Consider the following 26,735-nt stretch of genomic DNA (forward strand, 5'->3'; position numbering starts at 1 on the left):
CACAGTTGTGTGGTAGGGAGGAGGGGTACACTGGTCAGCTGTGTGGTAGGGAGGAGGGGTACACTGGTCAGTGTTGTGTGTTAGAGATGGAGGGGTACACTGGTCAGCTGTGTGTTAGATACACTGGTCAGTTTGTGTGTTAGATACACTGGTCAGTTGTGTGTTAGATACACTGGTCAGCTGTGTGTTAGATACACTGGTCAGCTGTGTGGTAGTTACACTGGTCAGCTGTGTGGTAGATATACTGGTCAGCTGTGTGTTAGATACACTGGTCAGCTGTGTGTTAGATACACCGGTCAGCTGTGTGTTAGATACACTGGTCAGTTGTGTGTTAGATACACTGGTCAGCTGTGTGATAGGGAGGAGGGGTACACTGGTCAGTTGTGTGTTAAAGATGGAGGGGTATACTGGTCAGTTGTGTGTTAGAGATGGAGGGGTACACTTGTCAGTTGTGTGTTAGATACACTGGCCAGCTGTGTGTTAGATACACTGGTCAGCTGTGTGTTAGATACACTGGTCAGCTGTGTGATAGGGAGGAGAGATACACTGGTCAGTTGTGTGTTAGATACACTGGTCAGCTGTGTGGTAGGAAGGAGGGGTATAGTGGTCAGTTGTGTGTTAGAGATGGAGGGGTACACTGGTCAGCTGTGTGGTAGTGAGAAAGGGAACACTGGTCCATAATCTTTTGGTGTAGATATGAAACTATAATTATATGGGATATTAATTGTCTCAGATGAGTTTTCCTAATTTGTTTAAACTGGTACTGAAATACTTATATTGATATGTTTCAGGAAACTTCAGTAGAAGAGACAGCGAGTAAGAATATCCAGCTAACCAGCCAAGTATCTGACTTACAGAAACGGCTTCAGCAACTTGAAAAGGTAGGCACTTATAGCGTGGAATAATGATATATATACATGGAACTATGATCAGGTGTGCAGCGAAGGATTGGTCATAATCCTAAAGAATAGTTTTGGTAGTTATAAAAATATATATAGAATGAATTTTATAAAAAGCATACACAATTTGTGGATATAGTTTTGGAGATAAATTAATAAGCTATGTATATAAATGTCATTTCTAATTTGATGATTTTAGTCCCTCAATGTTCAGTCACAACACTTTATTTTTATAAAGGTAAATGTTTTAAGGTTTTGTTACAGATATGGTAGCCAATGTTTCATTGGCAGGTTTTGATTCAGATATGGTAGCCAATGTTTCATTGGTGGGTTTTGATACAGATATGGTAGCCAATGTTTCATTGGCGGGTTTTAATAGAGATATGGGAGCCAATGTTTCATTGACGGGTTTTGATACAGATTTAGTAGCCAATGTTTCATAGGCGGGTTTTAATACAGATATTACATTGATATTGGGTAGCCAATGTTTCATTGGCGGGTTTTGATACAGATATGGTAGCCAATGTTTCATTGGCGGGTTTTAATACAGAAATTGGTAGTCAATGTTTCATCGGTGGGTTTTGATACAAATATGGTAGCCAATGTTTCATTGGCGGGTTTTAATACAGATATTGGTAGTCAATGTTTCATCGGTGGGTTTTGATACAAATATGGTAGCCAATGTTTCATTGGTGGGTTTTGATACAGATATGGTAGCCAATGTTTCATTGGCGGGTTTTAATACAGATATGTTAGCCAATGTTTCATTGGCGGGTTTTGATACAAATATGTTATCCAATGTTTCATTGGCAGGTTATAATACAGATATGTTATCCAATGTTTCATTGGCAGGTTTTAATACAAATATGTTATCCAATGTTTCATTGGCAGGTTTTGATACAGATATGTTAGCCAATGTTTCATTGGCAGGTTTTAATACAGATATGTTAGCCAATGTTTCATTGGTGGGTTTTGATACAGATATGGTAGCCAATGTTTCATTGGTGGGTTTTGATACAGATATGTTAGCCAATGTTTCATTGGTGGGTTTTGATACAGATATGGTTGCCAATGTTTCATTGGCGGGTTTTGATACAAATATGGTAGCTAATGTATCATTGGCAGGTTTTGACACAGATTTATAGATATTTATAGTGATGCAAAGGTCTTTATTAAGAAGGCAGGAGTTGTCTTTCTTTGTTCAAACTGTTGGAAATGGAACTCTTTCATATAAATTCATTCAAAGGGAGACAATTTGGTTGTTCTTAAAGATACATCCATGGCCTGTCCAAGTTTGTTATAAATGCCAACCACCTACTCTATAATAATAAAGTGATCTAGGCTAAGAACTATAGCCATGGGCTACATTTTAGGGTTGAAAGTTTAGTAGTAGCATGGCATATCAAAAAGGTAGTCTGAGTGCAGAACTTTCATTTTTTGTCAAAAGCACCCAATGCATTTGATGAAAATGCCAGTGACATGTACCCTGCTTTATATAGTCAAAAAAATAATATGATAATGTATTTTGTTTTGTTTGTGCTAATAACAATCTGGATTTCTAGGTACAATTTATTAGTGATAACTTAATTAAAAAACTAAAGAGTTTACATAGATAAACAATCACTTTACTTATAGTCAGGTAATAAACAAAGTAAAGAGTTTACATAGATAAACAATCACTTTACTTATAGTCAGGTAATAAACAAAGTAAAGAGTTTACATAGATAAACAATCACTTTACTTATAGTCAGGTAATAAACAAAGTAAAGAGTTTACATAGATAAACAATCACTTTACTTATAGTCAGGTAATTAACAAAGTAAAGAGTTTACATAGATAAACAATCACTTTACTTATAGTGGTAATAAACAAAGTAAAGAGTTTACATAGATAAACAATCACTTTACTTATAGTCAGGTAATAAACAAAGTAAAGAGTTTACATAGATAAACAATCACTTTACTTATAGTCAGGTAATAAACAAAGTAAAGAGTTTACATAGATAAACAATCACTTTACTTATAGTCAGGTAATAAACAAAGTAAAGAGTTTACATAGATAAACAATCACTTTACTTATAGTGGTAATAAACAAAGTAAAGAGTTTACATAGATAAACAATCACTTTACTTATAGTCAGGTAATAAACAAAGTAAAGAGTTTACATAGATAAACAATCACTATACTTATAGTCAGGTAATAAACAAAGTAAAGAGTTTACATAGATAAACAATCACTTTACTTATAGTCAGGTAATAAACAAAGTAAAGAGTTTACATAGATAAACAATCACTTTACTTATAGTCAGGTAATAAACAAAGTAAAGAGTTTACATAGATAAACAATCACTTTACTTATAGTCAGGTAATAAACAAAGTAAAGAGTTTACATAGATAAACAATCACTTTACTTATAGTGGTAATAAACAAAGTAAAGAGTTTACATAGATAAACAATCACTGTACTTATAGTCAGGTAATAAACAAAATAAAGAGTTTACATAGATAAACAATCACTTTACTTATAGTGGTAATAAACAAAATAAAGAGTTTACATAGATAAACAATCACTTTACTTATAGTGGTAATAAACAAAATAAAGAGTTTACATAGATAAACAATCACTTTACTTATAGTCAGGTAATAAACAAAGTAAAGAGTTTACATAGATAAACAATCACTTTACTTATAGTCAGGTAATAAACAAAGTAAAGAGTTTACATAGATAAACAATCACTTTACTTATAGTGGTAATAAACAAAATAAAGAGTTTACATAGATAAACAATCACTTTACTTATAGTCAGGTAATAAACAAAATAAAGAGTTTACATAGATAAACAATCACTTTACTTATAGTCAGTGGTAATAAACAAAGTAAAGAGTTTACATAGATAAACAATCACTTTACTTATAGTCAGGTAATAAACAAAGTAAAGAGTTTACATAGATAAACAATCACTTTACTTATAGTCAGGTAATAAACAAAGTAAAGAGTTTACATAGATAAACAATCACTTTACTTATAGTGGTAATAAACAAAGTAAAGAGTTTACATAGATAAACAATCACTTTACTTATAGTGGTAATAAACAAAGTAAAGAGTTTACATAGATAAACAATCACTTTACTTATAGTCAGGTAATAAACAAAGTAAAGAGTTTACATAGATAAACAATCACTTTACTTATAGTCAGGTAATAAACAAAGTAAAGAGTTTACATAGATAAACAATCACTTTACTTATAGTCAGGTAATAAAGAAAATAAAGAGTTTACATAGATAAACAATCACTTTACTTATAGTCAGGTAATAAACAAAGTAAAGAGTTTACATAGATAAACAATCACTTTACTTATAGTCAGGTAATAAACAAAGTAAAGAGTTTACATAGATAAACAATCACTTTACTTATAGTCAGGTAATAAACAAAGTAAAGAGTTTACATAGATAAACAATCACTTTACTTATAGTGGTAATAAACAAAGTAAAGAGTTTACATAGATAAACAATCACTTTACTTATAGTCAGGTAATAAACAAAGTAAAGAGTTTACATAGATAAACAATCACTTTACTTATAGTGGTAATAAACAAAGTAAAGAGTTTACATAGATAAACAATCACTTTACTTATAGTCAGGTAATAAACAAAAATAAAGAGTTTACATAGATAAACAATCACTTTACTTATAGTCAGGTAATAAACAAAGTAAAGAGTTTACATAGATAAACAATCACTTTACTTATAGTCAGGTAATAAACAAAGTAAAGAGTTTACATAGATAAACAATCACTTTACTTATAGTGGTAATAAACAAAGTAAAGAGTTTACATAGATAAACAATCACTTTACTTATAGTCAGGTAATAAACAAAGTAAAGAGTTTACATAGATAAACAATCACTTTACTTATAGTGGTAATAAACAAAGTAAAGAGTTTACATAGATAAACAATCACTTTACTTATAGTCAGGTAATAAACAAAGTAAAGAGTTTACATAGATAAACAATCACTTTACTTATAGTCAGGTAATAAACAAAGTAAAGAGTTTACATAGATAAACAATCACTTTACTTAAAGTCAGGTAAAAAACAAAGTAAAGAGTTTACATAGATAAACAATCACTATACTTATAGTGGTAATAAACAAAGTAAAGAGTTTACATAGATAAACAATCACTTTACTTATAATGGTAATAAACAAAGTAAAGAGTTTACATAGATAAACAATCACTTTACTTATAGTCAGGTAATAAACAAAAATAAGAGTTTACATAGATAAACAATCACTTTACTTATAGTCAGGTAATAAAGAAAATAAAGAGTTTACATAGATAAACAATCACTTTACTTATAGTCAGGTAATAAACAAAGTAAAGAGTTTACATAGATAAACAATCACTTTACTTATAGTCAGGTAATAAACAAAGTAAAGAGTTTACATAGATAAACAATCACTTTACTTATAGTCAGGTAATAAACAAAGTAAAGAGTTTACATAGATAAACAATCACTTTACTTATAGTCAGGTAATAAACAAAGTAAAGAGTTTACATAGATAAACAATCACTTTACTTATAGTCAGGTAATAAACAAAGTAAAGAGTTTACATAGATAAACAATCACTTTACTTATAGTCAGGTAATAAACAAAGTAAAGAGTTTACATAGATAAACAATCACTTTACTTATAGTCAGGTAATAAACAAAATAAAGAGTTTACATAGATAAACAATCACTTTACTTATAGTAGGTAATAAACAAAGTAAAGAGTTTACATAGATAAACAATCACTTTACTTATAGTGGTAATAAACAAAGTAAAGAGTTTACATAGATAAACAATCACTTTACTTATAGTCAGGTAATAAACAAAGTAAAGAGTTTACATAGATAAACAATCACTTTACTTATAGTCAGGTAATAAACAAAGTAAAGAGTTTACATAGATAAACAATCACTTTACTTATAGTCAGGTAATAAACAAAGTAAAGAGTTTACATAGATAAACAATCACTTTACTTATAATCAGGTAATAAACAAAGTAAAGAGTTTACATAGATAAACAATCACTTTACTTATAATGGTAATAAACAAAGTAAAGAGTTTACATAGATAAACAATCACTTTACTTATAGTGGTAATAAACAAAGTAAAGAGTTTACATAGATAAACAATCACTTAACTTATAGTCAGGTAATAAACAAAGTAAAGAGTTTACATAGATAAACATCACTTTACTTAAAGTGGTAATAAACAAAATAAAGAGTTTACATAGATAAACAATCACTATACTTGTAGTCAGGTAATAAACAAAGTAAAGAGTTTACATAGATAAACAATCACTTTACTTATAGTCAGGTAAAAAACAAAGTAAAGAGTTTACATAGATAAACAATCACTATACTTATAGTCAGGTAATAAACAAAGTAAAGAGTTTACATAGATAAACAATCACTTTACTTATAGTCAGGTAATAAACAAAGTAAAGAGTTTACATAGATAAACAATCACTTTACTTATAGTGGTAATAAACAAAGTAAAGAGTTTACATAGATAAACAATCACTTTACTTATAGTGGTAATAAACAAAGTAAAGAGTTTACATAGATAAACAATCACTATACTTATAGTCAGGTAATTAACAAAGTAAAGAGTTTACATAGATAAACAATCACTTTACTTATAGTCAGGTAATAAACAAAGTAAAGAGTTTACATAGATAAACAATCACTATACTTGTAGTCAGGTAATAAACAAAGTAAAGAGTTTACATAGATAAACAATCACTCACTATACTTATAGTCAGGTAATAAAAAAATAAAGAGTTTACATAGATAAACAATCACTTTACTTATAGTGGTAATAAACAAAGTAAAGAGTTTACATAGATAAACAATCACTATACTTATAGTCAGGTAAAAAACAAAGTAAAGAGTTTACATAGATAAACAATCACTTTACTTATAGTCAGGTAAAACAATAAGATTTACATAATAACATACTTAAGTATAAACAAATAAAGTTTACATAGATAAACAATCAGTATACTTATAGTCAGGTAATAAACAAAATAAAGAGAATTTACATAGATAAACAATCACTTTACTTATAGTCAGGTAATAAACAAAATAAAGAGTTTACATAGATAAACAATCACTTTACTTATAGTCAGGTAATAAACAAAATAAAGAGTTTACATAGATAAACAATCACTTTACTTATAGTCAGGTAATAAACAAAATAAAGAGTTTACATAGATAAACAATCACTATACTTATAGTCAGGTAATAAACAAAGTAAAGAGTTTACATAGATAAACAATCACTATACTTATAGTGGTAATAAACAAAGTAAAGAGTTTACATAGATAAACAATCACTTTACTTATAGTGGTAATAAACAAAATAAAGAGTTTACATAGATAAACAATCACTTTACTTATAGTCAGGTAATAAACAAAAATAAAGAGTTTACATAGATAAACAATCACTTTACTTATAGTCAGGTAATAAACAAAATAAAGAGTTTACATAGATAAACAATCACTTTACTTATAGTCAGGTAATAAACAAAGTAAAGAGTTTACATAGATAAACAATCACTTTACTTATAGTCAGGTAATAAACAAAGTAAAGAGTTTACATAGATAAACAATCACTTTACTTATAGTCAGGTAATAAACAAAGTAAAGAGTTTACATAGATAAACAATCACTTTACTTATAGTCAGGTAATAAACAAAGTAAAGAGTTTACATAGATAAACAATCACTATACTTATAGTCAGGTAATAAACAAAGTAAAGAGTTTACATAGATAAACAATCACTTTACTTATAGTGGTAATAAACAAAGTAAAGAGTTTACATAGATAAACAATCACTTTACTTATAGTCAGGTAATAAACAAAGTAAAGAGTTTACATAGATAAACAATCACTTTACTTATAGTCAGGTAATAAACAAAGTAAAGAGTTTACATAGATAAACAATCACTTTACTTATAGTCAGGTAATAAACAAAGTAAAGAGTTTACATAGATAAACAATCACTTTACTTATAGTCAGGTAATAAACAAAGTAAAGAGTTTACATAGATAAACAATCACTTTACTTATAGTCAGGTAATAAACAAAGTAAAGAGTTTACATAGATAAACAATCACTATACTTATAGTGGTAATAAACAAAATAAAGAGTTTACATAGATAAACAATCACTTTACTTATAGTCAGGTAATAAACAAAGTAAAGAGTTTACATAGATAAACAATCACTTTACTTATAATGGTAATAAACAAAATAAAGAGTTTACATAGATAAACAATCACTTTACTTATAGTCAGGTAATAAACAAAATAAAGAGTTTACATAGATAAACAATCACTTTACTTATAGTCAGGTAATAAACAAAGTAAAGAGTTTACATAGATAAACAATCACTATACTTATAGTGGTAATAAACAAAGTAAAGAGTTTACATAGATAAACAATCACTATACTTATAGTCAGGTAATAAACAAAGTAAAGAGTTTACATAGATAAACAATCACTTTACTTATAGTCAGGTAATAAACAAATTAAAGAGTTTACAAAGATAAACAATCACTTTACTTATAGTCAGGTAAAAAACAAAGTAAAGAGTTTACATAGATAAACAATCACTATACTTATAGTGGTAATAAACAAAGTAAAGAGTTTACATAGATAAACAATCACTATACTTATAGTCAGGTAATTAACAAAGTAAAGAGTTTACATAGATAAACAATCACTTTACTTATAGTCAGGTAATAAACAAAGTAAAGAGTTTACATAGATAAACAATCACTATACTTATAGTCAGGTAATAAACAAAGTAAAGAGTTTACATAGATAAACAATCACTATACTTATAGTCAGGTAATAAAGAAAATAAAGAGTTTACATAGATAAACAATCACTTTACTTATAGTGGTAATAAACAAAGTAAAGAGTTTACATAGATAAACAATCACTATACTTATAGTCAGGTAAAAAACAAAGTAAAGAGTTTACATAGATAAACAATCACTTTACTTACAATGGTTATAAACAAAGTAAAGAGTTTACATAGATAAACAATCAGTATACTTATAGTCAGGTAATAAACAAAATAAAGAATTTACATAGATAAACAATCACTTTACTTATAATCAGGTAATAAACAAAATAAAGAGTTTACATAGATAAACAATCACTTTACTTATAGTCAGGTAATAAACAAAATAAAGAGTTTACATAGATAAACAATCACTTTACTTATAGTCAGGTAATAAACAAAGTAAAGAGTTTACATAGATAAACAATCACTATACTTATAGTCAGGTAATAAACAAAGTAAAGAGTTTACATAGATAAACAATCACTTTACTTATAGTGGTAATAAACAAAGTAAAGAGTTTACATAGATAAACAATCACTTTACTTATAGTGGTAATAAACAAAGTAAAGAGTTTACATAGATAAACAATCACTTTACTTATAGTCAGGTAATAAACAAAGTAAAGAGTTTACATAGATAAACAATCACTATACTTATAGTCAGGTAATAAACAAAGTAAAGAGTTTACATAGATAAACAATCACTTTACTTATAGTCAGGTAATAAACAAAGTAAAGAGTTTACATAGATAAACAATCACTTTACTTATAGTGGTAATAAACAAAGTAAAGAGTTTACATAGATAAACAATCACTTTACTTATAGTCAGGTAATAAACAAAGTAAAGAGTTTACATAGATAAACAATCACTTTACTTATAGTGGTAATAAACAAAATAAAGAGTTTACATAGATAAACAATCACTATACTTATAGTCAGGCAATAAACAAAGTAAAGAGTTTACATAGATAAACAATCACTATACTTATAGTGGTAATAAACAAAGTAAAGAGTTTACATAGATAAACAATCACTTTACTTATAGTCAGGTAATAAACAAAGTAAAGAGTTTACATAGATAAACAATCACTTTACTTATAGTCAGGCAATAAACAAAGTAAAGAGTTTACATAGATAAACAATCACTATACTTATAGTCAGGTAATAAACAAAGTAAAGAGTTTACATAGATAAACAATCACTTTACTTATAGTCAGGTAATAAACAAAGTAAAGAGTTTACATAGATAAACAATCACTATACTTATAGTGGTAATAAACAAAGTAAAGAGTTTACATAGATAAACAATCACTTTACTTATAGTCAGGTAATAAACAAAGTAAAGAGTTTACATAGATAAACAATCACTATACTTATAGTGGTAATAAACAAAGTAAAGAGTTTACATAGATAAACAATCACTATACTTATAGTCAGGTAATAAACAAAGTAAAGAGTTTACATAGATAAACAATCACTTTACTTATAGTCAGGTAATAAACAAAGTAAAGAGTTTACATAGATAAACAATCACTATACTTATAGTCAGGTAATAAACAAAGTAAAGAGTTTACATAGATAAACAATCACTATACTTATAGTCAGGTAATAAACAAAGTAAAGAGTTTACATAGATAAACAATCACTTTACTTATAGTCAGGTAATAAACAAATTAAAGAGTTTACAAAGATAAACAATCACTTTACTTATAGTCAGGTAATAAACAAAGTAAAGAGTTTACATAGATAAACAATCACTTTACTTATAGTGGTAATAAACAAAGTAAAGAGTTTACATAGATAAACAATCACTTTACTTATAGTCAGGTAATAAACAAAGTAAAGAGTTTACATAGATAAACAAACAATCACTTTACTTATAGTGGTAATAAACAAAGTAAAGAGTTTACATAGATAAACAATCACTTTACTTATAGTGGTAATAAACAAAATAAAGAGTTTACATAGATAAACAATCACTTTACTTATAGTGGTAATAAACAAAATAAAGAGTTTACATAGATAAACAATCACTTTAGGTATAATGGTAATGAAAAAACTAGAGTATACATAGATAAACATACTAATTGACAGTGACAAGAGAGAGTTTTTATCAATGTGTGCAGCAAATTCTAAAATTAATCTGAATGCCTCAGTGCATGGATGTTTACAAATACAAGTCCATGTAACTTGAGTTTCATTGTTGTTTATATACACAGCAGAAAGTGAGCACTAAAAGTAATGTTTAATTAAGCCAGTCATTGTTTATTGGATGTCGAGACACCATCAATAAATGTAGAGGCCTTTCCTTTGGATCAATCAGTGCCATTGAGATTTAAATCTCATTACGTAAATGGGTTTTATTTTTAGCCATTTCATTGATTTTTTCAAAATAAAGATGATTTCAAGTTTCAAGTTTCTTTATTAGTTCTCTTTGACAAATACATTGTATAGAGAAACATAATATATAAATATCAATTTCAAAAATTTGACAAGTAGAAAATATGTACATATAAGGAAGGACAAATCATAAATTCTTTTTGAAAATAACCTTGATAAATTTACATAAATTTCTTAATGTTTTAATATTAACAGAATTCATAAGTAGTGAGAATTTTAGAATATTTGGTTGCGTATAGTAGTACTTGTTCATATATAACCTTCTTTCCAGCGTAAAAAATGGACATTTTAGTAAATAATGAAATTCATCACCAATATCGTTTGAATCACAAAAAGGACAAATTCTGTTTTGATATTCTATATTATTCCACCTACCAGTTTCAACAATAAATTTATGGTTTCTTGTTCTTAATTTACACATTAATAATCTTTCGTTATCATTCAATAATTCAAGATATTTTTCAAAATTACACTCTTTTTTTATATATTCTATAGCATACTGACATTGAAGAATGAAAAATGTCATGATTCCATTTCTGTAAAAATTGGTCGTATAATATTTGTTTCACTTGCACTTTTATCCATTGTGGATTCAAGTTATTTTGCTGCAAGTTCTATATATATATATATAAGACCACACTCATTTAAAATGTTTTGTATAAAAATTAAGTATGGAACTGCTCTGTTTTCATTTGTAAATACATGGTAAAGCATATGATTCAATATAACATTCATTTTACTTTCTTTAGATATCATCATAGTCAACCAGTAGTTAATCATCTTTATTTTTATATCAATTATAAGTGGTCTTGTACCCAATTCTCCATAAACCATGTAGTTTGGTGTACTTTTCTTCAAACCAAGAAGTAGTTTACAACATTTTAAATAAAATTGTTCAATAGATTGCATATTTGAAAAACCCCATATCTCACAACCATATAACAGAATTGGTTTCACTATTTTTTCAAATAAATCAAAATTACACTTAGTCGATAGATTTAACTTTCTACCTTTTTTCAAAACATCATACATAGCAATTGATGCTTTTTTAATATTCTGATTGATAGCGTCTTTAAACGAGGCTGTTCTTGAAAAAACAGTACCTAAATACGTGAAATTATTCACACATTCAATAATATCATTTTCGAATTTAAAGACATGTCTATTTACAAATCTTCCTTTAGAAAACACCATACACTTTGTTTTGTCACTATTTACTCTTAATTTCCATCGATTACAAAATTCACTAAATATATCAAGCTGGTTTTGTAAATCAGTTTGGCTATCAGAGAACAAAATTGTGTCATCTGCGTATAACAAAATAAAAAGCTCTATATATATACGAAGTTCCGTTTCAAACTTATTGCTGAGACATTCAATTCCTTTAATATTGTTTAAGGATAAAAAATTTTCTACGTCATTGAGATATAGACTAAAGAGAAAAGGCGATAGATTTTCACCTTGTCTCAAACCAATATCACAAGGAAAAAAATTTGAATTTTGACCATTTATGTTAATTTTAGACTTAATTCCTTGATACATATTATATATAATATTGTACATTTTACCATTTACATTATTAATTAATAACTTATTCCACAAACCTGTTCTCCAAACTTTATCAAAGGCTTTCTCGAAGTCAATAAATACACAGTAGAGTTTTTAGCTCACCTGGCCCGAAGGGCCGGTGAGCTTATGTCATGGCGCGGCGTCCGTTGTCCGTCCGTCCGTCCGTCCGTCGTCCGTCCGTCCGTCCGTCCGTCCGTCCGTCGTCCGTCCGTCCGTCCGTCCGTCCGTCCGTCAACATTTCCTTTAAATCGCTACTAGTCATAGAGTTCTGCATGGATTGTAACCAAATTTGGCCACAAACATCCTTGGGGGAGGGGGAACAGAACTTGTATAAATTTTGGCTCTGTCCCCCCGGGGGCAGGAGGGGCGGGGCCCAATAGGGGAAATAGAGGTAAATCCTATAAATCGCTACTTGTCCTAGAGTTCTGCATGGATTGTAACCAAATTTGACCACAAACATCCTTGGGGGAGGGGAAACAGAACTTGTATAAATTTTGGCTCTGACCCCCCGGGGGCAGGAGGGGCGGGGCCCAATAGGGGTAATAAAGGTAAATCCTTTAAATCGCTTCTCGTCATAGAGCTCTGAATGGAATGTAACCAAATTTGGCCACAAACATTCTTTGGGGAAGGGGAACAGAACTTGTTTAAATTTTGGCTCTGGTCCTCCGGGGGCAGGAGGAGCGGGGCCCAATAGGGGAAATAGAGGTAAATCCTTTAAATCGCTACTAGTCATAGAGTTCTGAATGGAATGTAACCAAATTTGGCCACAAACATCCTTGGGGTAAGGGGAACAGAACTTGTATAAATTTTGGCTCTGGTCCCCTGGGGCCAGGAGGGGCGGGGCCCAATAGGGGAAATAGAGGTAAATCCTTTAAATCACTACTAGTCATAGAGTTCTGCATGGATTGTAACCAAATTTGGCCACAAACATCCTTGGGGGAAGGGGAACAGAACTTGTATAAATTTTGACTCTGGCCCCCCGAGGGCAGGACGGATGGGGCCCAATAGGGGAAATAGAGGTAAATCCTATAAATCACTTCTTGTCCTAGAGTTTTGCTTGGATTGTGACCAAATTTGGCCATAAACATCCTTGGGGGAAGGGGAACAGAACTTGTATAAATTTTGGCTCTGACCCCCTGGGGGCGGGAGGGGTGGGGCCCAATAGGGGATTTAGAGGTTAATATTAAAATTCCTTCAGAGAGGAAACAATGAACCTGTATTCAGAACATTACTTGGCATTACAAACCAGGTGAGCGATACAGGCCCTCTGGGCCTCTTGTTTCTTTAACATGTTTGTAAGGGAGATTAATGAGTAAAAAACAAAAATGTTATCTAGTGTTGAATAGTTATTTCGGAACCCAGCTTGGTTTTCAGATATGATATTGTATTTTTCGGAGTACCTTTGGAGTCTTTCATTTAATATACAAAGACAACTAACTATCGTAATGGGTCTATAGGTTTTTGGATTATCAACTGGACCTTTATTTTTATAAATTGGTATTATAGTACCCTCTAACCACTTTTTCGGCATCTTTCCGCTATTAGAAATGAAATTAAACAGTTTAATTGACACTCCACTTGTGTATGATGAGTACATAGATAATGTATGATGAGTACATAGATAATGTATGATGAGTACATAGATAATGTATGATGAGTACATAGATAATGTATGATGAGTACATAGATAATGTATGATGAGTACATAGATAATGTATGATGAGTACATAGATAATGTATGATGAGTACATAGATAATGTATGATGAGTACATAGATAATGTATGATGAGTACATAGATAATGTATGATGAGTACATAGATAATGTATGATGAGTACATAGATAATGTATGATGAGTACATAGATAATGTATGATGAGTACATAGATAATGTATGATGAGTACATAGATAATGTATGATGAGTACATAGATAATGTATGATGAGTACATAGATAATGTATGATGAGTACATAGATAATGTATGATGAGTACATAGATAATGTATGATGAGTACATAGATAATGTATGATGAGTACATAGATAATGTATGATGAGTACATAGATAATGTATGATGAGTACATAGATAATGTATGATGAGTACATAGATAATGTATGATGAGTACATAGATAATGTATGACGAGTACATAGATAATGTATGATGAGTACATAGATAATGTATGATGAGTACATAGATAATGTATGATGAGTATGACATAGATAATGTATGATGAGTACATAGATAATGTATGATGAGTACATAGATAATGTATGATGAGTACATAGATAATGTATGACGAGTACATAGATAATGTATGATGAGTACATAGATAATGTGTACATAGATAATGTATGATGAGTACATAGATAATGTATGATGAGTACATAGATAATGTATGATGAGTACATAGATAATGTATGATGAGTACATAGATAATGTATGACGAGTACATAGATAATGTATGATGAGTACATAGATAATGTATGACGAGTACATAGATAATGTATGATGAGTACATAGATGATGTATGATGAGTACATAGATAATGTATGATGAGTACATAGATAATGTATACTAGAAACCAAGTACTATTTATCTTTATTATTTTATCAAAGTTTAAAATTGTTTTTAATTGTGTTATTGGGTAACAAACAATGCTCCAATGGAATTGTCAATGTTTACTTTGTCACATGTATGACTGGAATTGTCAATGTTCACTGTGTCACATGTATGACTGGAATTGTCAATGTTTACTTTGTCACATGTATGGCTGGAATTGTCAATGTTCACTGTGTCACATGTATGACTGGAATTGTCATGTTCACTTTATGTTTACTTTGTCACATGTATGGCTGGAATTGTCAATGTTCACTGTGTCAGTGTGGGGATGAAGCCATATAGTATCTGTCTTTGATGTTTGAACATTGCCAATGATTTCATGCTTGGTAGATTTTTATTGACAGGTGGTTGATGAGATATACGTGTCACCAGAGAAAGTATTCTCTGCTGTATATAGCCATTACAAACACTGATTTATCAACGTAGGATTGTGAGGTTGTATCAATGTAGGATTGTGAGGTTGTATCAACGTAGGATTGTGAGGTTGTATCAACGTAGGATTGTGAGGTTGTATCAACGTAGGATTGTGAGGTTGTATCAACGTAGGATTGTGAGGTTGTATTGGGGGTGCTTATGGTCACAAATGTTGATAACTGTCATCATGCATGCAAGTGATATCTCTGTTTTGTTTGCAGTGAATGTTTGGGTTTGGGACAAGGGGATTGGGTCCTCGGGGAACAAAGGGAGCATGTCCTAGGGGTGGGGTAGGGACAAAGGGATCACTGGTCCTGGGGGTGGGGTAGGATCAAAGGGATCACTGGTCCTGGGGGTGGGGTAGGGACAAAGTGATCAGGTCCTGGGGGGGGGGGTAGGGACAAAGGGATCAGGTCCTGGGGGAAGGGACAAAAGGACATTCAACATTTTAAATTCATAGCTACAAATACTGTTGCGAATAACATAGAACAAATGGAGTTTTTCATTCTTGTAGCTGGCAAGTACACACAAAAATTCGCATTACGTCATTACATCATGATGTCGGTCAGAACGACGTCACAAAACATTTTCTATACCGACGGGAGTTATATTGATCTCTTCTATTGCCTTTTTGTATGGAAAAACTATAAAGTGTCAGTCCCGAGCAAATGGAAATGTTGTGATATAATGTCTCTATCTGGGTTAGAAACGCCGTATCAACAAAGTCATAATAAATTTATATTCTATTATTATTTTCATAATCTATTGACTCACCAGCTTCATGCATTTCAAAAACGTCATACTGTCATTATGGAATTGTCAATAAAACCAGTTGCTATGATACTGTAGTTACCATGGAAACATAACCCTCTTGTTAATCAAATTGCATCAGGACTGTTTAAGGTCTTAAAGGCCCACTTCCTTTCCAAAACGGCTTTTAATTAGGAAACTAGGAATGTAAAACTAGATTGGTAATTTTGTAAAGTCATAAAAGTTATAAGTTTACCGTTAATACAACACTTATCCTCACTTTCTGAACAAGTGAACAAGGTTAAATTAAATGCTAATTTTCATAACGCGGGTCGTCTTATGTTCCTCACCGTCGTCCTTATAACCCCGCGTTATTTGATCGGCACTGCGCAAGATGGCAAAACAACAAAATGAATCTTTACTGTCAACATAGATTACGAAGGGATTCTTACATTTAATTGGTGTTGTAACCTCATCTTAGGCCAACAATAGACATTTTCTTATGTTGATATTGTTGTAAAAAAGTTTATTTTTCTTGTTTTGGAAAGGTAGTGGGCTGCGAATCAAATATTTTTGATAACTGTTTAGATTTCATTAAAGTACTGCCTGATACAGAAAGAGTTAGGACAGAGTTCAAATGTCTAAGGTCACTAGGTTGAGGACTGATATAGAAACTTAGGACAGAGTTCAAATGTCTAAGGTCACTAGGTTGAGGACTGATATAGAAACTTAGGACAGAGTTCAAATGTCTAAGGTCACTAGGTTGAGGACTGATGTAGAAACTTACATTTTGTAGGACAGAGTTCAAATGTCTAAGGTCACTAGGTTGAGGACTGATATAGAAACTTAGGACAGAGTTCAAATGTCTAAGGTCACTAGGTTGAGGACTGATATAGAAACTTAGGACAGAGTTCAAATGTCTAAGGTCACTAGGTTGAGGACTGATGTAGAAACTTACATTTTGTAGGACAGAGTTCAAATGTCTAAGGTCACTAGGTTGAGGACTGATATAGAAACTTAGGACAGAGTTCAAATGTCTAAGGTCACTAGGTTGAGGATTGATATAGAAACTTAGGACAGAGTTCAAATGTCTAAGGTCACTAGGTTGAGGATTGATATAGAAACTTAGGACAGAGTTCAAATGTCTAAGGTCACTAGGTTGAGGACTGATATAGAAACTTAGGACAGAGTTCAAATGTCTAAGGAGCACATTAGGACACTAGTCATACTAGGTTGTTGATTGATATAGAAACTAACATTTTTTAGGACAGAGTTCAAATGTCTAAGGTCACTAGGTTGAGGACTGATATAGAAACTTAGGACAGAGTTCAAATGTCTAAGGTCACTAGGTTGAGGATTGATATAGAAACTTAGGACAGAGTTCAAATGTCTAAGGTCACTAGGTTGAGGATTGATATAGAAACTTAGGACAGAGTTCAAATATAGAAACTTAGGACAGAGTTCAAATGTCTAAGGTCACTAGGTTGAGGATTGATATAGAAACTTAGGACAGAGTTCAAATGTCTAAGGTCACTAGGTTGTTGATTGATATAGAAACATTTTTAGGACAGAGTTCAAATGTCTAAGGTCACTAGGTTGAGGATTGATATAGAAACTTAGGACAGAGTTCAAATGTCTAAGGTCACTAGGTTGAGGATTGATATAGGAACTTAGGACAGAGTTCAAATGTCTAAGGTCACTAGGTTGTTGATTGATATAGAAACTAACAGTACTCATTATATATAAATTGCTGATGACTTTACAATGAACTCAGAAAGAAAATATCAAATGTCATTAACTGCAGAAAATAGATGTAAATACTCTTAACTTATCTCAACATTTTCCCTTCAATTTTTGGTCTGTATTTTGTTATATCTTTTTTAATTAGATGGTGTTTAGTTGCCCACAAATTAACATCAGACATCACCATATAAGTTAAGGCTGCTGTTCTTATCTAACATATAACCACAATATTTACATAACACATCTGGGAACACAGATAGAATCATTGGTTTGACCTACTATTTCCTGGAAATTCATGGGAATTCATGGTCCCAGAAATGATATTACTTCTAGAGGCACTGTGTTTATCTGGTGGCCTAGAGAAGCACTGTGTTTATCTGGAGGCCTAGAGAGGGACTGTGTTTATCTGGAGGCCTAGAGAGGCACTGGGTTTATCTGGTGGCCTAGAGAGGCACTGTGTTTATCTGGAGGCCTAGAGAGGCACTGTGTTTATCTGGAGGCCTAGAGAGGCAATGTGTTTATCTGGAGGCCTAGAGAGGCAATGTGTTTATCTGGAGGCCTAGAGAGGCACTGTGTTTATCTGGAGGCCTAGAGAGGCACTCGGTTTATCTGGTGGCCTAGAGAGGCAATGCGTTTATCTGGAGGCCTAGAGAGGCAATGTGTTTATCTGGAGGCCTAGAGAGGCAATGTGTTTATCTGGAAGCCTAGAGAGGCACTGTGTTTATCTGGAGACCTAGAGAGGCAATGTGTTTATCTGGAGGCCTAGAGAGGCACTGTGTTTATCTGGAGACCTAGAGTGTCCAGGTAAATAAAAACATTAATAGCTGAACTGCCTGGATATAAGGTGAATATTATGATTAACATTTATAGTTTGATTTATTTGTATACAGCTTGTCAGTGATAAAGAAAATAAGACCTTGTCTATATGGAAAGTAAGGAAATCCGCAGAAAACTTGCGTTCATAGGTAGGAGTTCCAAGTTTAACTGAGAAACAGTGTAGAACTAATAAAGTAAACATGATCTCTGGACTGACTACCTTTGTCCCTGAGCGAGGATCAATACTGGGATCATAGACCAATATATACATGTGCTGTCGATGTTCATCGCCTCTCCATTCCACTACTGTCACACCGCTCGCCTACAATTAACCATGATTGTATAATGCTCAACAGCTTGCTTGTGTATCTGAGATTGATCAGTTTCTCCTCTAGTATGTGTTATGAGAAATGGGGCCGAGGACATTCTCCACATGGAATAGGATACAAACTTTGATGTCAAACATTCTTCCAAACCTTCAATCAAAGACAATGAGTGATGGACATTCACTAAAGGATGATTGATGTGACAGCGTGTCATCCGTACGGTGGCTATAATGTCAATTAGCATGATTAACGTGTAATATTATAGAAAATAATGAGAACTCGGTCTTTATCTATATAATTGTTAAAAGATGAGGATTTCCGTGCTAATTTTTTTGTTATTATAAGACAAAGTCCTACTCATTAAACAATAAGGAATTTAATGTAGTGTTATTGTGAGACAAGGTCTTAAACGATGAGGATTTTAATGCAGTGTTATCATAAGACAAAATCCTAAGCGATAAGGATTTTAATGCAGTGTTATCATAAGACAAAATCCTAAGCGATGAGGATTTTAATGCAGTGTTATTGTGAGACAAGGTCTTAAACGATGAGGATTTTAATGCAGTGTTATCATAAGACAAAATCCTAAGCGATGAGGATTTTAATGCAGTGTTATCATAAGACAAAATCCTAAGCGATGAGGATTTTAATGCAGTGTTATCATAAGACAAAATCCTAAGCGATGAGGATTTTAATGCAGTGTTATCATAAGACAAAATCCTAAGCGATGAGGATTTTAATGCAGTGTTATCATAAGACAAAATCCTAAGCGATGAGGATTATAATGCAGTGTTATCATAAGACAAAATCCTAAGCGATGAGGATTTTAATGCAGTGTTATCATAAGACAAAATCTTAAGCGATGAGGATTTTAATGCAGTGTTATCATAAGACAAGGTCCTAAGCGATGAGGATTTTAATGTAGTGTTATCATAAGACAAAATCCTAAGCGATGAGGATTTTAATGCAGTGTTATCATAAGACAAAATCTTAAGCGATGAGGATTTTAATGCAGTGTTATCATAAGACAAGGTCCTAAGCGATGAGGATTTTAATGTAGTGTTATCATAAGACAAAATCCTAAGCGATGAGGATTTTAATGCAGTGTTATCATAAGACAAAATCTTAAGCGATGAGGATTTTAATGCAGTGTTATCATAAGACAAAATCTTAAGCGATGAGGATTTTAATGCAGTGTTATTATAAGACAAGGTCCTAAGCGATGAGGATTTTAATGTTAATAGGGTAACAGTGTTGTCAGGAATCTTGGAATTTCAATACCTGTGATTCTGTTGTTGTTATTCAGTGGATTATGCTGGGATAGTTATCATCAAATCAAGTGATCAGGGCTTGATTACTTGCAGTGTACAATTTTCTGTATATAAATATGTGAGTGGGAACTATAGACTTTTTAATGAAAACAGTATAGAATGATGGTCTTAGAAAGATGTGGTCTCGTGGATATGTTTTCTTTGTATCACAGGAGTGTTTTAATAATATTGAGTCCCGAGTTAAAAATGAGAATTCTACCAGTGTGGATGGGAGGGTAAGATGAATTCTACCATTGTGGATGTGTTTTCGATGGATGCTGGTCGCCATTTATTTTTTCTTCACCTTCATGTCGAAATGTTAAAGATAATCAACATCGTATGGTGCCGCTTCCAGGATTTCAAGATTAAGGTAAATTGAGAATTTGATAACTGATTTTTAATTACTAGATGATCCTGTTGTGGTTTGTGTGTATGTTATCAGATTACTGGTATTTTGTTAGTTGTGTCCATTTATCGCTTAAACGTATGTGAGAGTTATTTCCCCTTTCCAAGAGTAATGTCAATACTTCCTGACTCTAGGGTGAGTTACTTCCCTTTATCACTGGCTTAGCCAGTTCTTTCCATTATGTTTTCATCTTCAGATGTCAAGGCAAGATAATCCATTACAATCCTTACTGGCTTTGACAGAATTGGCCGCTTTTACGGTGCTTTATTACTGCTGCCAGATGATGGCAAACATTTTAACTACAGTTCCCTTACTGTTAGATGACATAAATTCTGACCAATCAGAGCGCTTGTTTATTTCTTGAAGGTTGCTAATTTTAGCGCTACTTTCACTTTAAGACAGCCATACTATTGATTTGTAACGGATGCTGTGATTGTGCTTTCAATTCTCACTGCAGCCAATCAGTGCGCGTGTTTCCTAGGCACTGGAAAAGCGGGTCAAGAGGCTAAATTAAGGGATCATCGACGTATGTCGGTATTGCTTGGTAGGCGAAGGTTTTGTGTTTCAGGGTGTTAAGTTTGATTAGTTTAACATTTTTTAAACAGCCAGGGTCAAGGACGTGCTAGGTTTGGTAGTGGAGGAAAGCCGGAGTACCTGGAGAAAAACCACAGACTCAAGGCCAGTACCTGGCATTAACTGACCCACATGGGATTCAAAGTCGCGACCCAGAGGTGGATGACTTGTGGTAATATGTCGAGATATCTTAACCACTTGGCCACCGCTGCCCCATTGTGTAAAGAGTTTAGTTTCAATTAAAGAAGATGACATTTTAGTTATGCCCCTTGATCCTAGGTTTTCTCAACGGAAGCCTACTTTGGTATTAATAAAGATGCTCCACCGCCGACAGAGCATAAATGATATACATCATTTGAACAATAATTGGTGTATAATCGTGTATATATATGTCTAATTAACACAAAAAATAATATAAAATAATTTGTTTTGCCTTTGGTGCATGTGCAATCAATAATTCATTCCATATAGAATATAGTGCCACAGATTTTTTCGGGATGCAATTAATTATTTTTCATATTTTTAACTTGAAGTAAAATTAGAAGCTCAATCTTTTCAATGGTGGTAATGGTTTAAAGTAAATAACTTTTGTAACTGGCGAAAAATACTACATCGGCTACTCCGGGCCTGCTTTTGATAGTGAAAGAATACCATTTGTCAGCGGTGGAGCATCTTTAATGATATTCATCAAGTTCAAACACAGTATAGTTTAGTCAGCATTTATTGACTCTGTTCATTACTGTGAAAGCTTGGAATCATGTGTTTGTCCTCCTTACCTTTGTACATTCATTTAAATAAGACAATGTTAACAGCTCTGGAAATGTCAGACCAGTTACTCAGGTTATGGAGCTATCCCCATAAGACCATCTGGACCCCTGACCTTTGGAAAGTGTCGGGTGCACTTTCATTGGCTCATCATTTATGTTAAATACTACCGGTATAAGTGTACAGCCTTATTTTATCTTACAGGGGGTGGGGGGGTATAAGTGTACAGCCTTATTTTATCTTACACGGGGTGGGGGGGGGGGGTATAAGTGTACAGCCTTATTTTATCTTACACGGGGTGGGGGGGGGGTATAAGTGTACAGCCTTATTTTATCTTACACGGGGTGGGGGGGGGGGGGGTATAAGTGTACAGCCTTATTTTATCTTACACGGGGTGGGGGGGGGGGGGTATAAGTGTACAGCCTTATTTTATCTTACACGGGGGGGGGGGGGGTATAAGTGTACAGCCTTATTTTATCTTACACGGGGTGGGGGGGGGTATAAGTGTACAGCCTTATTTTATCTTACACTGTATTAACAACAGCATGTTTTTGTCTGGAAATTTTGGCAGTTTAAGGTGGTAATGGTATAAGGTTTTTGTGTATTTAGTTGTACAGATATATGACCTCAGGAAACACTCTGTCACAAAGATGACATGAAAATTAAAAGAGGTCATTGATAGTGATGTATTTCACGTTTTGTTGATTTGAGGAAAACCTGTCTATTTTAATACCCTAAACCTTCCCCTCCCTTTGTTTATTTCAATCCTCTAAACCTTCCCCTCCCCTTGTCTATTTCAATCCTCTAAATCTGCCACTCCCCTTGTCTATTTCCCTTCCTCTAAATCTGCCACTCCCCTTGTTTATTTCAATCCTCTAAATCTGCCACTCCCCTTGTCTATTTCAATCCTCTAAATCTGCCACTCCCCTTGTTTATTTCAATCCTCTAAATCTGCCACTCCCCTTGTCTATTTCAATCCTCTAAATCTGCCACTCCCCTTGTCTATTTCAATCCTCTAAATCTGCCACTCCCCTTGTCTATTTCAATCCTCTAAATCTGCCACTCCCCTTGTCTATTTCAATCCTCTAAATCTGCCACTCCCCTTGTCTATTTCAATCCTCTAAATCTGCCACTCCCCTTGTCTATTTCATCCTCTAAATCTCCACTCCCCTTGTCTATTTCAATCCTCTAAATCTGCCACTCCCCTTGTTATTTCAATCCTCTAAATCTGCCACTCCCCTTGTCTATTTCAATCCTCTAAATCTGCCACTCCCTTTTATTTCAATCCTCTAAATCTGCCACTCCCCTTGTCTATTTCAATCCTCTAAATCTGCCACTCCCCTTGTCTATTTCAATCCTCTAAATCTGCCACTCCCCTTGTCTATTTCAATCCTCTAAATCTGCCACTCCCCTTGTCTATTTCAATCCTCTAAAATCCCCTTGTCTATTTCAATCCCTAAATCTGCCACTCCCCTTGTCTATTTCAATCCTCTAAATCTGCCACTCCCTTGTTATTTCAATCCTCTAAATCTGCCACTCCCCTTGTCTTTATTTCAATCCTCTAAATCTGCCACTCCCCTTGTCTATTTCAATCCTCTAAATCTGCCACTCCCCTTGTTATTTCAATCCTCTAAATCTGCCATCCCCTTGTCTATTTCAATCCTCTAAATCTGCCACTCCCCTTGTCTATTTCAATCCTCTAAATCTGCCACTCCCCTTGTCTATTTCAATCCTCTAAATCTGCCACTCCCCTTGTCTATTTCAATCCTCTAAATCTGCCACTCCCCTTGTCTATTTCAATCCTCTAAATCTGCCACTCCCTTGTCTATTTCAATCCTCTAAATCTGCCACTCCCCTTGTCTATTTCAATCCTCTAAATCTGCCACTCCCCTTGTCTATTTCAATCCTCTAAATCTGCCACTCCCCTTGTCTATTTCAATCCTCTAAATCTGCCACTCCCCTTGTCTATTTCAATCCTCTAAATCTGCCACTCCCCTTGTCTATTTCAATCCTCTAAATCTGCCACTCCCCTTGTCTATTTCAATCCTCTAAATCTGCCACTCCCCTTGTTTTCTATTTCAATCCTCTAAATCTGCCACTCCCCTTGTCTATTTCAATCCTCTAAATCTGCCACTCCCCTTGTCTATTTCAATCCTCTAAATCTGCCACTCCCCTTGTCTATTTCAATCCTCTAAATCTGCCACTCCCCTTGTCTATTTCAATCCTCTAAATCTGCCACTCCCCTTGTTATTTCAATCTCTAATCTGCCACTCCCTTGTTATTTCAATCCTCTAAATCTGCCACTCCCCTTGTCTATTTCAATCCTCTAAATCTGCCACTCCCCTTGTCTATTTCAATCCTCTAAATCTGCCACTCCCCTTGTCTATTTCAATCCTCTAAATCTGCCACTCCCCTTGTCTATTTCAATCCTCTAAATCTGCCACTCCCCTTGTTTATTTCAATCCTCTAAATCTGCCACTCCCCTTGTCTATTTCAATCCTCTAAAATCCTGTTTTTCCTCTAAATCTGCCTCCCCTTGTCTATTTCAATCCTCTAAATCTGCCACTCCCCTTGTCTATTTCAATCCTCTAAATCTGCCACTCCCCTTGTCTATTTCAATCCTCTAAATCTGCCACTCCCCTTGTCTATTTCAATCCTCTAAATCTGCCACTCCCCTTGTCTATTTCAATCCTCTAAATCTGCCACTCCCCTTGTCTATTTCAATCCTCTAAATCTGCCACCTCCCCTTGTCTATTTCAATCCTCTAAATCTGCCACTCCCCTTGTCTATTTCAATCCTCTAAATCTGCCACTCCCCTTGTCTATTTCAATCCTCTAAATCTGCCACTCCCCTTGTCTATTTCAATCCTCTAAATCTGCCACTCCCCTTGTCTATTTCAATCCTCTAAATCTCTAAATCTGCCACTCCCCTTGTCTATTTCAATCCTCTAAATCTGCCACTCCCCTTGTTTATTTCAATCCTCTAAATCTGCCACTCCCCTTGTCTATTTCAATCCTCTAAATCTGCCACTCCCCTTGTCTATTTCAATCCTCTAAATCTGCCACTCCCCTTGTCTATTTCAATCCTCTAAATCTGCCACTCCCCTTGTCTATTTCAATCCTCTAAATCTGCCACTCCCCTTGTCTATTTCCCTTCCTCTAAATCTGCCACTCCCCTTGTCTATTTCAATCCTCTAAATCTGCCACTCCCCTTGTCTATTTCAATCCTCTAAATCTGCCACTCCCCTTGTTTATTTCAATCCTCTAAAATCTGTTATTTCAATCCCACTCCACCCCTTGTCTATTTCAATCCTCTAAATCTGCCACTCCCCTTGTCTATTTCAATCCTCTAAATCTGCCACTCCCCTTGTTTATTTCAATCCTCTAAATCTGCCACTCCCCTTGTCTATTTCAATCCTCTAAATCTGCCACTCCCCTTGTCTATTTCAATCCTCTAAATCTGCCACTCCCCTTGTCTATTTCAATCCTCTAAATCTGCCACTCCCCTTGTCTATTTCAATCCTCTAAATCTGCCACTCCCCTTGTCTATTTCAATCCTCTAAATCTGCCACTCCCCTTGTCTATTTCAATCCTCTAAATCTGCCACTCCCTTGTCTATTTCAATCCTCTAAATCTGCCACTCCCCTTGTCTATTTCAATCCTCTAAATCTGCCACTCCCCTTGTCTATTTCAATCCTCTAAATCTGCCACTCCCCTTGTCTATTTCCCTTTCTCTATCCCCTGGATTACTCACATCCAAATGTCACCCAAACAGAGGAAGGGACACTTCCACTCTGTCATCCGAACACTTGTGACAATAATCAGGAGATGTAATGACGGCAGTAAATTCCTATAAATCTCTAGTTGACAGATTTCATCATACCTAGAAAAGACAGATCTTGTGTGTGCTATTTCATTATAGGAGATAATAGTTTATAGAAAATCGCCTCAATGAACATACACTTGCCTTTTCTACTGTAAAACAGATTTGTCATTAAATGTCACCAGCAATTGTCATATTTCACACCAAGAATTACACTGACAGCCTGTGTAAAGATATTCAACAGCAAGTTAGCCCAGATTATTGATAAAATGTTTGAGATTTGAAGATCTGCCAAAATCTTGAAACAAGTTCTTGTAAAGTCCATAAAACTTTGATATGTAATATTAGGCCTGTAGCTTGCTAATATGAAATGCTACTGAGTTTTTTATATGAATTATTATCCCTGCTTTCACCGAAACTGGGGATATTA

General features: G+C 33.3%; 1 protein-coding gene across 1 annotated transcript in view; it reads left to right on the forward strand.

Annotated features, from left to right (window-relative positions):
• The window catches only part of LOC138331182 (RIMS-binding protein 2-like), a 184,840-nt gene that overhangs the window by 58,311 nt on the left and 99,794 nt on the right, over nucleotides 1-26,735 (forward strand). The window contains exon 8 of the mRNA XM_069278661.1: nucleotides 792-881. Coding sequence (XP_069134762.1) covers nucleotides 792-881 — 90 coding nt within the window. The remainder of the gene's footprint in view (nucleotides 1-791; nucleotides 882-26,735) is intronic.

The sequence above is a fragment of the Argopecten irradians genome, chromosome 9 (genome assembly GCF_041381155.1).
Source record: "Argopecten irradians isolate NY chromosome 9, Ai_NY, whole genome shotgun sequence".
Taxonomy (NCBI): Eukaryota; Metazoa; Mollusca; class Bivalvia; order Pectinida; family Pectinidae; genus Argopecten; species Argopecten irradians.